This window comes from Nerophis lumbriciformis, linkage group LG27 (assembly GCF_033978685.3).
Source record: "Nerophis lumbriciformis linkage group LG27, RoL_Nlum_v2.1, whole genome shotgun sequence".
Classification (NCBI taxonomy): domain Eukaryota; kingdom Metazoa; phylum Chordata; class Actinopteri; order Syngnathiformes; family Syngnathidae; genus Nerophis; species Nerophis lumbriciformis.
This window is the reverse complement of record NC_084574.2, coordinates 6,714,493-6,727,466: the sequence shown is the minus strand read 5'-3', so window position 1 is coordinate 6,727,466 and position 12,974 is coordinate 6,714,493. Positions and strand designations below refer to the sequence as shown.

General features: G+C 43.9%; 1 protein-coding gene across 3 annotated transcripts in view; it reads right to left on the bottom strand.

The window, feature by feature from the left end:
• Positions 1-12,974, bottom strand: part of cntln (centlein, centrosomal protein) — a 432,451-nt gene that overhangs the window by 97,049 nt on the left and 322,428 nt on the right. For all 3 annotated transcript variants that reach the window (XM_061922942.1, XM_061922945.1, XM_061922943.1), the window contains 2 exons: positions 10,052-10,178; positions 1,908-2,045 (listed from right to left, as the gene is read on the bottom strand). In XM_061922942.1, coding sequence (XP_061778926.1) covers positions 1,908-2,045; positions 10,052-10,178 — 265 coding nt within the window. The remainder of the gene's footprint in view (positions 1-1,907; positions 2,046-10,051; positions 10,179-12,974) is intronic.

The window sequence follows — 12,974 nt, the reverse complement described above, 5'->3', positions numbered from 1 at the left end:
ACCTTTAACTCTATGTTATTATTAATAATTAATTATATTTATCTTTGTGGAAACACTGATCATCTTAATGATTTCTCACAATAAATATATATAGAAACAGATAAATATCAATATGCAACACTTTATTTTTTATATTTTCTCTAAGTGCACATTTTTCAAATTGAACATTTTCAAATGATCACTTCTAAGACAGTCTTGTGAAATCACAATATCCCATTTTAACTAGCTAGCCACTAACATTTTTTAACAAATCATGAATTATTTTGCACCATGTTTGTACAAATAATAACTCATGTAAAATACAAAAGTCAACTCTCAAATGTTTAAATAAATCATGTCACACTTTGAACTGGACACCAAATCTGTTATCTGTTTCTTTGTCAGTTAGTGAAGACCAAGTCCTTAAAATATTTTCTTGGATTTTTAAATCAAATCAAATCAACTTTATTTATAAAGCACATTTAAAATTCACCACAGGGGTAGCCAAAGTGCTGTACAATGAACAGGTTAAAAGATAATACGAGTACCGAGCAAACACAACACAACACAAACAGAACACGATAAAAAAATAAATGAATAAAATAGTATAAATAAAAACATAAAATTCTATTTGAGTTTTGTCTCTCTTAGAATTAAAAATGTCGAGCAAAGCGAGACCAGCTTGCTAGTAAATAAATAAAATTTAAAAAATAGAGGCATCTCACTGGTAAGTGCTGCTATTTGAGCTATTTTTAGAACAGGCCAGCGGGCGACTCATCTGGTCCTTATGGGCGACCTGGTGCCCGTGGGCACCTGGCGTAAAATATCAAATAATATTATTTAGCTCATTCACGTAAAAGACTAGTAAAAAAAAACAGCATTAGGCCCAAATTCCAATAAGTTATTACCGTAATTTCCGGACTATAAGCCGCTACTTTTTTCCCTCGTTCTGGTCCCTGCGGCTTATACAACGGTGCGGCTTTTCTACGGCTTACGGTAACCAGGGGCGCGCACTACCGAGGATGCGCGAGACCGAGGCAGACATCTGGCGCCAGGTAACGAGAGCAAAACAAAGAGTAGGAGAGCGTCAGCGACAGTTTGCACGAAGGAAGTGTTCATGCAAACACCCTCAATATGGAAAACAAACGGAGAAGTGCATATGATGATGATGAAGAGGACGGCGTAACGACTGACGAAGCCGGAGCCGTTGATTCCACTGACGAAGAGGAAGGTTTTGAGAGCGAGAACAAAGGAGAGAGAGTGGCTGACGACGCCATTTTGGACCTGTTCTTCTCCGACACCGACGAAGAGGATTTCGGTGGTTTTAGTACGCAGGAGGAAGACGATGACACAATGATTAAAGACTGACTTTTCATATACCGGTAGTATTTAGTAGTTATTTTGATAACGTAAACGGCCGCGGGACTGCACTTTTACTGCCGTGATACAGGCGAGCACTTTGTATTACTTTGCACCGTTGTATTATTTGTACTCTGCACGAATGCTGTTCGCCATGTCAGAAATGTGAAAGTTTGATTGAAAGATTTATTGTTAATAAATGGGACGCTTTGCGTTCCCAAACAGTCATCTCTGTCCCGACAATCCCCTCCGTGGTAGCAGGAACCCCTACATACTACGGTAATTACACATCAAAAAGCCTGCGGCTTATAGTCAGGTGTGGTTTATATATGGAGCAATCAGTATTTTCCCCTAAATTTAGCTGGTGCGGCTTATGGTCAGGTGCGCCTTATAGTCCGGAAATTACGGTACTTATTCCATTTCGGATGTTTCCTAAAAGTTTCATAAAAATCCGCTCTAACATTTTTAGTTATTTTACTAACTAACCAACTAACTAACGGCAATGATTAAATAACCTTGTGGTGGAAGTAAAAAGTAGAGTAAAATGAGTTCAGGATAAATCCCCAAACCTTTTTTTCCAGGTCGTCCTTCAGTTTGGCACAAGACGCCTCGTGCTGGCTTTTCTCTTTGGTCGCCACGTTCAGTCGCCTCTTTAGAGACTCGATGAAGGCCTTTCTGTTGGAGGCTTCCTCTGACAAAGACTTGACCTGCACAAAAGGAAAGGATGACAAATCATGACAGCATTTATTTGAAGCAAACATTATTGGCGAACTGTGGTTCCAAGTAAAAAGTGAGTACCGTATTTTCCGCACTATTAGCCGCACCTAAAAACCACAAATTTACTCAAAAGCTGACAGTGCGGCTTTTAACCCGGTGCGCTTTATATATGGATTAATATTACGATTCATTTTCATAAAGTTTCGATCTCGCAACTTCGGTAAACAGCCGCCATCTTTTTTCCCGGTAGAACAGGAAGCGCTTCTTCTTCTACGCAAGCAACCGCCAAGGTAAGCACCCGCCCCCATAGAACAGGAAGCGCTTCTTCTTCTACTGTAAGCAACCACCCGCCCGCGTAGAAGAAGAAAAAGCGCGCGGATATACCGTACGTTTCATTTCCTTTGTGTGTTTACATCTGTAAAGACCACAAAATGGCTCCTACTAAGCGACCGGGATCCGGTTCATGAAAAGACGCAATCTCTCCATCCGCACACGGATTATTATTTCACAGCAACTGGAGCACGTACAGTGAATATTCGCACCACAGGGAATGAGAAGTCATCCTTCACTGTGGTTCTAGCTTGCCATGCTAATGGCCAGAAACTTCCACCCATGGTGATATTCAAAAGGAAGACCTTGCCAAAAGAGACCTTTCCAGCCTTTCCAGCCGGCGTCATCATAAAAGCTAACTCGAAGGGATGGATGAAGAAAAGATGAGCGAGTGGTTAAGGTAAGTTTAAGTTTACGCGAAGAGGCCGGGTGGCTTTTTTCACGCAGCTCTGTCCATGTTGATATACGTATGTTTGTGATTGCACATTTGCGTACATTTTGGGAGTGAACAGAGTTGTTAGAACGCTGGTTTTTAATATATTATTAAAGTTTGACTGACCTATCTGACTGTTTTTTTGACATTCCTTTAGCGCAGTTAGATGCGGCTTACAACACCGGGCGGCTTATAGGTGGACAAAGTTTTGAAATATGCCGTTCATTGAAGGCGCGGCTTTTAACCCAGGGCGCCTTATGGTGCGGAAAATACGGTAGGTAAATAAAGTACCGTATTTTTCGGAGTATAAGTCGCACCGGAGTATAAGTCGCACCTGCCGAAAATGCATAATAAAGAAGGAAAAAAACATATATAAATCGCACTGGAGCCCGGCCAAACTATGAAAAAAAACTGCGACTTATAGTCTGAAAAATACGGTATGTAGGAAAGACTGTAAACAAACATGGCCTGGGCCTGCAAGCTTGACATTGACAAAGGCCATTATGCACTGCTGTTCACTGTTCACCTCCATCAAATTAGCTGCAAATGACACCGCGCCGCTACACGCATCAGACCGGTCGGTTATAATCCAATATTCTTCTTTTTTTTTTAATGTGGTGACTCATGCGGGTGCTATTGCATCCTTTGGAACTTGTGCATCAGTGAGGTAAATGATGTCATCACTGGCTGCAGATGAGATGTGATGTGTGATCACCAAGCATCCATGTGCACTTTTGTCAACACTTTTTTTTTTTTTTTCACAATTTATGTCGTCGTGCTCTTAGTACAGACCTGGGCAAATTCAAATTAAGGCCCGTAAAGCTTTTCAATCTGGCCCGCCGGATATTCCCAAACAGTTTTTTTTTTTAGATCTTTAAGATGGAAACTGTAGCTGCCATTATGATGTGCAGTGATGTTTTCTAATGACTAAGTCTTGAACTATACCAGGGGTCGGCAACCCGCGGCTCCGGAGCCGCATGCGGCTCTTTGATCGCTCCGATGCGGCTCAGCAGCTTACTTGCTGAACCCCCCAATTTTCCCGTGAGACTTCCGGATTTCAGTGCCTCTCGCAGAAAACTCCCGGGATTAATATTTACCGATTTTCACCCTTACGGCTATAATAAGGGCGTGCCATGATGGTACAACATTTGGCGCCCTCTACAATCTGTATTAACAGCGTGCCAGCCCAACTACTTGTTATACAATATACATCTTTTGCTTGCCCACGTACGTGACAGCAAGGCATACTTGGTCAACAGCCACACAGGTTACACTGACGGTGACCATATAAAACAACTTTAACACTCTTACTAATAATGCGCCACACTTTGAACCAAAACCAAACAAGAATGACAAACACATTTCGGGAGAACATCTGCACCTTAACACAACATAAACACAACAGAACAAACACCCAGAATCCCTGACTCTTCCGGGCTACATTATACACCCCTGCTACCACCAAACCCCGCCCCCACCCCAACCCTGCTCCCTCACACATCAACCCCCCCCCCCCCTCTGTGCGTCGGTTGAGGTGGGCGGGGTTTGGTAGCGGGGGGTGTATAATGTATCTCGGAAGAGTTAGGGCTGCATGGGATTCTGGGTATTTGTCCTGTTGTGTTTATGTTGTAGAGATGAGTCCGCGGATTATCCGCGGATCGGGCAGATGAAATTAAAAAAAATTAGATTTTATCCGCGGGTCGGGTCGGGCGGTTGAAAAAAAAAAAAAAGAAGATTTTAAATAGATTCAGGCGGGTGGCAGTTAAACCAATTCGGAAATATATATACATAGTTAAATGTTGTTACCCACATACGAAAAACGAGCAGGCACCTGCAGCATATGCCACAACAGAAGAAAAAAAAAAAAAAGAGATGGACACTTTTACGGAGCGGAGAAGGGACGCCTCGCCGGGGTCCGGGACCTAGGCCCCTTCCCCCGAGAGGGCCCCACCGGGAGCCGTAGCTGAGGCGATCCGCGAGAAGGGCCCGACGCACGTCCAAGGTCACCACCGCGCCCACCGCACCGACAACCCGCCTCGTCCGCTTTCGCCGCGGCCGGCTTCACGCGCAGCAGGTAAGCAGCTTACCTGCCTGCCACCCCCGTGGCCGGGGGCTCGTAACAGGGGTCACTCCGCGCGCTCCGCCCGCGCAGCTTACCTGCCCGCCACCCCTGTTGCCGGGGGCGCGTAACAGGGGTCACTCCGCGCGCAGTGCGCTCACGAAAGGGGTGGGGCTCACCCTGGTTGATATAGACAGCAGGACGGTGGCCATGGAAGTCGGAACCCGCTAAGGAGTGTGTAACAACCCACCTGCCGAATCAACTAGCCCTGAAAATGGATGGCGCTGGAGCGTCGGGCCCATACCCGGCCGTCGCCGGCAGCGAGACGCGCTTGGAGGTGCGCTCAGCGCGGCTCCCATATGATTGCGCACTGGTGTGCGTCTGGGTCGTGACAGCGTGGCACGCGAATGTCTGTGCTGCATTGGATCAGTCTCCTTTCTTTAACAGGCAAAAGCTTTATAACCTCACTAATGCCTTGCATCGTCTATATTAGATATATAACAACGGGCGGGTGCGGTTCTGATCAAATGTTACATCGGGTGGATGGCGGATGGTTGACGACTTTCTGATGCGGTTGCGGATGAAATAATTGCCTATCCGCGCATCTCTATTATGTTGTGTTACGGTGCAGATGTTCTCCCGAAATGTGTTTGTCATTCTTGTTTGGTGTGGGTTCACAGTGTGGCGCATTATTAGTAAGAGTGTTAAAGTTTTTTTTTTTATACCGCCACCGTCATTGTGAGCTGTGTGGTTGTTGAACAAGTATGCCATGCTGTTACTTACGTGAGCAAAGCGGGAGCCTTCTACAACGTGTGTCTGATCAGGCACGCTGACTGTAGTGGGTGCTATATGCTGTACCATCACGGCACGCATGACGCTGTCAAGCGCCATTAAATAAAAACCCGCGTGCCGCACCAGCTTAAAAATTCCACATAAAGGTGTGGGCAGCGTGCCTGAGACCCCTGGTTATACATAGCACAAAGCAAAAAAAAAAAAACTTCGAATGCAGTGTTATTTCGTTAAAATTTCAAAAAAAATTTGCGGCTCCCATTGTTTTCTATAATTTGTGAAACTGGTCAAAATGGCTCTTTGACTGGTAAAGGTTGCCGACCCCTGAACTATACTAAGTATTTCAATGGTTGGAGTCTGCGCTTTTGCATGATATACTAGTTATTATGGTAATCTAATTAGTTACTATGGTCATTGTGGGGGGGGGGAGTGGCCTGCGGGCCTGCGGAGAAGCAGGGCGTGTCAGGACCGGCCTCGAGATTAGCGGCAGGTGCGTAGATGACACAGCTGTGAGTGTTTGTCTGATCACCTGTCGCTCTGTTAAAGGCAGCAGTCGGGAAGGATAGGGGGGTTGTTGGTGGATGGCAGAGCACGCCGAGAGGGAGAGCGAAATGGACGGACAGACACAAAAAGACGTTTGCTGAAAAGCAGCAGAGAAACCATTCGTGTGCTCAGGTGGGGGAAGAGCTAGCGTTAGCGAACGAAGAAGTTGATATGGCTGAAATGGACAAAAAGGACATTTTATTGAAAAATAAAACACTGTTCAAAACCCTGAATGCAGCTGTCATGTCCGTGGTGGGTGGTCCAAAGACTTCCACAGTCATCTAATTAGTTACTATGGTAATCTAAGTCACAGCAGTTCAGACGAGGCACTGAGAAGTGTGGGCTTGGTTTGTTTCCACAGAGTGTTTCCAGAGCGGCCAGCCTGAAATGCGGGTGTCAGGGTCAGACGCGGAAGGAGATTTTTTACAACAAAGTTCTGCAAGAAAAGAGATATTATATCAGATCCTAGGTGGGTTGTTTTTTTTACCCTTCGCGTTCATATTTTGCTGTGTTTGTGGCATTTTTGTTGCGTTTCGCTTCATTGTAAAATATGTCGATCGAGAGGGGGTGTGACGTTCATATGTTGTCAATAGGGGTGTTTAGCTCAGGGGTGCTCACACTTTTTCTGCAGGCGAGCTACTTTTCAATTGATCAAGTCGTGGGGATCTACCTCATTCATATATATAATTTATATTTACTTATTTATGAAATATATGTTTTTGTTAACAAGTTAAAGGTGTTTAATGATAATACAAGCATGTTTAACACATATAGTTAATATTGTTAATAAGTTAAAGGTGTTTAAAGATAATGCAAGCATGTTTAACACATATAGTTAATATTGTTAACAAGTTAAAGATGTTTAGTGATAATGCAAGCATGTTTAACACATATAGTTAATATTGTTAATAAATTAAAGGTGTTTAATGATAATACAAGAATGTTTAACACATATAGTTAATATTGTTAATAAATTAAAGGTGTTTAATGATAATACAAGAATGTTTAACACATATAGTTAATATTGTTAACAAGTTAAAGGTGTTTAAAGATAATACAAGCATGTTTAAAACATATAGTTAATATTGTTAATAAGTTAAAAGTGTTTAGAGATAATACAAGCATGTTTAACACATATAGTTAATATTGTTACAAGTTAAAGGTGTTTAAAGATAATACAAGCATAATTAACACATATAGATTCCTTTCTTTCATGAAGACAAGAATATAAGTTGGTGTATTACCTGATTCTGATGACTTGCATTGATAGGAATCAGACAGTGGAGCTGATAAGGTCCGCATTTTCGAATGGAGGAGAAAAAAAGTCCTCCTTTCTGTCCAATACCACATGAAAGTGGTTGGTTTTTGGCATCTTATTTATCCAGCTTCCGTACTCCTTTGTATACACTTTACAAGAAATACATTGTCGGCAAACTCCGTAGCTTGCTAGCTTGTGCACGCCAGCTTTCTGAGACTCTTATTTTGGTAGCGCAGGCAGGATGAAGCAGCGCTTTTATTGTGCAACTGTGCAGTCGGTCTTTGGAGTTTTGACGACAGGTACGGCGCCAGAGTCTGTTGAAATAAAGTGTTTCTCGCCTTCCAGTCGGTCATTTTAATGAGCTGGCAGCAGCCAGCGTCATCTCAGAAGACCCTCGGGTGCCGTGAATGTCAATCAAGTGACGAAAGTGACGTCATAGTGAAGATTTATGATCGCTCATTTTTAGGACTATTTTTTTAATGCCTGGCTGGTGATCGACTGACACACCCTCCGAGATCGACCGGTAGCTCGCGATCGACGTAATGAGCACCCCTGGTTTAGCTATTCCACGTCCTGCAGGGATGATACTTGTAAAAAACGTACTTTATTTGTCGCTATGGAGACCAGGGTTTGTTAATTAGAAGTAGCTAAAACACTGCAGACGGCGGATGGACATTAGCCGTCTTAAAACACCTCTTCCTGAGGGCATTTCAGTGTTATAACTTCACCTACATCTTTACTTTTTAAGCCAAAATGCGTCCGTTCTCCCTTTTCTGTCTACACACTGTGTCTGCTTGTAAGTACTCTGTGATTGTGTGCTGCCGAACATGCTCCTCTGCTCGTAAACTAGCAATGGGGGGGTGCGGGAGCGGTAAGTTTCGGAGACGGTATTGTACCAAAAATGATTAATTAGTATCGCGGTACTATACTAATACTGGTATACTGTACAACCCTAGCTTGTATATAGAATTCATGTTTTTTAACAGCCTGGGAGATGAGTTCCTCTGGGGAAACTTGAGATTAGAACAACTTAAATGTTAACCAGCATCTCTGACTACCTTATTTTTTTCCAGTATAATGTCGTCATTAACTAATCAGCATTCATTAGTTAACTCCTCTCTGGGCTGCCACCTTAACGTGGTAGAGGAGTTTGCGTGTCCCAATGATCCTAGGAGCTATGTTGTCCGGGGGCTTTATGCCCCCTGGTAGGGTCTCCCAAGACAAACTGGTCCTAGGTGAGGGATCAGACAAAGAGCAGCTCGAAGACCTCCATGAAAAATAAAAACCAAGGACCCAGATTTCCCTTGCCCGGACGCGGGTCACCGGGGCCCCCCTCTGGAGCCAGGCCCGAAGGTGGGGCCCGGCCGGGCACAGCCCGAAGAGGCAACGTGGGTCCCCCCTCCAATGGGCTCACCACCCATAGCAGGGGTCATAGAGGTCGGGTGCGATGTGAGCTGGGCGGCAGCCGAAGGCAGGGCACTTGGCGGTCCGATCCTCGGCTACAGAAGCTAGCTCTTGGGACGTGGAACGTCACCTCGCTGGGGGGGAAGGAGCCTGAGCTAGTGCGCGAGGTGGAGAAGTTCCGGCTAGATATAGTCGGACTCACTTCGACGCACAGCAAGGGCTCTGGAACCAGTTCTTTCGAGAGGGGCTGGACTCTCTTCTACTCTGGCGTTGCCGGCAGTGAGTGGCGACGGGCTGGGGTGGCAATTCTTGTTTCCCCCCGGCTCAGAGCCTGTACGTTGGAGTTCAACCCGGTGGACGAGAGGGTAGCTTCCCTCCGCCTTCGGGTGGGGGAACGGGTCCTGACTGTGGTTTGCGCTTACGCGCCAAACCGCAGCTCAGAGTACCCACCCTTTTTGGATTCACTCGAGGGAGTACTGGAGAGTGCTCCCCCGGGTGATTCCCTCGTTTTACTGGGGGACTTCAATGCTCATTTTGGCAATGACAGTGAAACCTGGAGAGGCGTGATTGGGAAGAATGGCCGCCCGGATCTGAACCCGAGCGGTGTTCTGTTATTGGACTTTTGTGCCCGTCACAGATTGTCCATAACGAACACCATGTTCAAACATAAGGGTGTCCATATGTGCACTTGGCACCAGGACAGCTTTGGGTTATGACCGAAAGGACAAGATCACGGGTACAAGCGGCCGAAATGAGTTTCCTCCGCCGGGTGGCGGGGCTCTCCCTTAGAGATAGGGTGAGAAGCTCTGTCATCCGGGAGGAGCTCAAAGTAAAGCCGCTGCTCCTTCACATGGAGAGGAGCCAGATGAGGTGGTTCGGGCATCTGGTCAGGATGCCACCCGAACGCCTCCCTAGGGAGGTGTTTAGGGCACGTCCGACCGGTAGGAGGCCGCGGGGAAGACCCAGGACACATTGGGAAGACTATGTCTCCCGGCTGGCCTGGGAACGCCTCGGGATCCCCCGGGAGGAGCTGGACGAAGTGGCTGGGGAGAGGGAAGTCTGGGCTTCCCTGCTTAGGCTGCTGCCCCCACGACCCGACCTCGGATAAGCGGAAGAAGATGGATGGATGGATGGATCATTAGTTAAGTGATTGTGGTCATTGTCATGCATCTTAAGGCACCTTCTTCTCCAGCTCCTCCACTTGGCCACGGTAGCTCTTCTCCATCTCTTGCAGGAACTTCAGCCTGGTCTTCAGGTCGTCCACCAGCTGCTTTTTCATGCCCGCGTCTCGCTCGGCGTGGCTGGCTCTGCACAGTTAGGATATATTGGGCGTGAATGACCACACTGCAAAAACTGAAATCTAAGTAAGATGAAATATCCCAAATAAGGGTGATATTTGCTTATTTTCTGTCTGATAAGATAATTCTTCTCACTAAGCAGATTTTATGTGAGAGTGTTTTACTTGTTTTAAGTGTTTTGCTCCTAAATGATCTCAGTAAGATATTACAGCTTGTTGCTGAGATTTGATGACCTATATTGAGTAAAACATGCTTGAAACTAGAATACCAAGTGTTGCAAAGCTGTGTCATCAACACTCACAAGTATAAAACTACTTTTTTAAAGTAATCATTTCTTACTTCAAGAAAGAAAAAAAAAATATCATTATGGCCAAATAATGGCACTAGTATTTACTTAATTTAAGAATATTTTTCAACATATTGAGCAAAAAGGTCTCTTTTTTTACTACCAAGAAAAGTGCAGTTGTTATTAGTGAGAATATACCTATTTTAAAGTATTTTTTTAAAGTAATCATTTCTTATTTCAAACATGAAAAAAAAAATCATGACTTTGACACAATTGTGTCATATACGGTAATTAAAACAGATGACAGCCAAATGGACTTTGCTGTTTTATGTTCAATGAAACAATAGAAAATAGGTACTCATATAGTAGTACAGTTGGCACAGTACAGTAAACTGACAGTTAATATTTAAACATTTAACATTTCAAACAATTTTGAACAGAAATAGTTCATGCACATTCAGATAAATTCTTCAAAATTACAATAAAAAAAAAAAAGTGTATATATGCGGACTAATTGACTGAAAGAGCATGCACTTGGCGCGATGATGTCATGTTATCCATGGAAAAATGCATCTTTAGACAATATGATTTGCCTGAGCGGCTATGAGACCCCGTTCAAGAAATGTAATGCCGAGCGCATATCATTATGTCAAGATAATGGCACTAGCATTTACTTCATTTAAGAACATTTTTCAACATATTGAGCAAAAAGGTCAAAAAAAATTTTCTACCAAGAAAAGTGCACTTGTTATTAGTGAGAATATACTTGTTTTAAGGTATTTTTGGGATCATTGAGGTTAGCTAATTTTACTTGTTTTGGAAAGTCTTGACAAGCCAAATTTTCTTGTTCTATTGGCAGATAATTTTGCTTAGTTCAAATAAAATACCCCTAATTTTTGTATGTTTTTGAACACTGACTTTTTGCAGTGCATGCACAAGAAGACAGGAGAGGATTAAAGTGTCCCCATGCAGTGCAGCAAGCAGGCATGACAGCCCATTATGACAACTAAATACACCAGGCTGCATGGAGATGGTAAAGGTGCTGAATTAAAGATGCATCCCAACAGGCGCATATTAAATGGCGCTCCCTGTCGAGAAATAGTGGGACTTGGCGCCCTGCCCCGCCCCCCCTCCCTGGCTGACAAACAACATTTTGAATGAACAGCGACACTGCTTAGTAGACTGTAATCAATGAATGTAAATGTTTAAATTACGCACAGGATTGCAGCAGGCACATGCAAGAACACATCACCAGGGGGTCTTGGTGCGGATGACAGACATGTTTGCGTGCTGACAATAATTCCCTAAAGAGGCAGGTGGGCCGCGCTGCACCAGATGTTTGGATTCAAACTAAATGCATCCTACGTCACTCCTCATTTCTGTTACCAGGAATGCTGACATGTTTGATTTTTCAGCTTTCTACGGAGGTACGGCGTGCCATGTCAACTACGCAATGGCAAGTGACGCTACAAACAAACAGATTGGTTGAAAAGTTATCTCGGTGGCAGACAACAGTATGTGCATATGACCAATGTAGATTCAGATAAAAAGATTATAACACATGGAGTACCCCAAGGTTCTGTACTGGGACCAAAATTGTTAATATTGTATATTAATGATATCTGTAAAGTCTTTAAAAAACTCAACTGTATTCTCTTTGCTGATGATACAAGTCTGTACTGTTCATTAGCCAGGCCTCCCTCGCCCGCCTGCAGCTCTTGCAGAACTCTGCTGCTTGTCTGCTAACACAGACCAGCAGACGTGAGCACATCACCCCTATATTAGCGTCCCTTCACTGGCTCCCTGTGCGTTATCGAATCAATTTTAAACTCTTTTTATTTGTTTTTAAATGTCTAAACAACCTCGCGCCAACCTATCTCTCCGACCTCCTTCAGCCTTACTGCCCCACCCGATCCTTAAGATCAGCTGCTACTGACGGTCCCTGACACAAGGCTGAAGCTTAGAGGTGACAGAGCTTTCGCCGCTGCTGCTCCCAAGCTCTGGAACGACCTACCTCTGAGTGTTAGACAAGCCTCCTCTCTTCCTGTTTTTAAATCTCTCTTAAAAACATACTTTTATTCCATGGCTTTTAACACTGAGTGATATCCAATACACCTGCTGTGAACCTGTTTTTATGTTTTTATTTATTCTATTTTATTTATTTATTTTTTATCGTGTTCTGTTTGTGTTGTGTTGTGTTTGCTCGGTACTCGTATTATCTTTTAACCTGCCCATTGTACAGCACTTTGGCTACCCCTGTGGTAAATTTTAAATGTGCTTTATAAATAAAGTTGATTTGATTTCTGGGCAAGACCTTGGCCAGCTCCTATGAGACTGAACTCCACATGCTAAAGCAATGGTTTGATGCCAATAAACTATCAATCAACCTAAATAAAACAAAATATATAATTTTTGGAAATAGGAAAAATAATATACAGTCTCACATAAGAATTGATGATATGGAGATAGAAAGAGTGTACCGTATTTTTCGGACTATAAGTCGCAGTTTTTTTCATAGT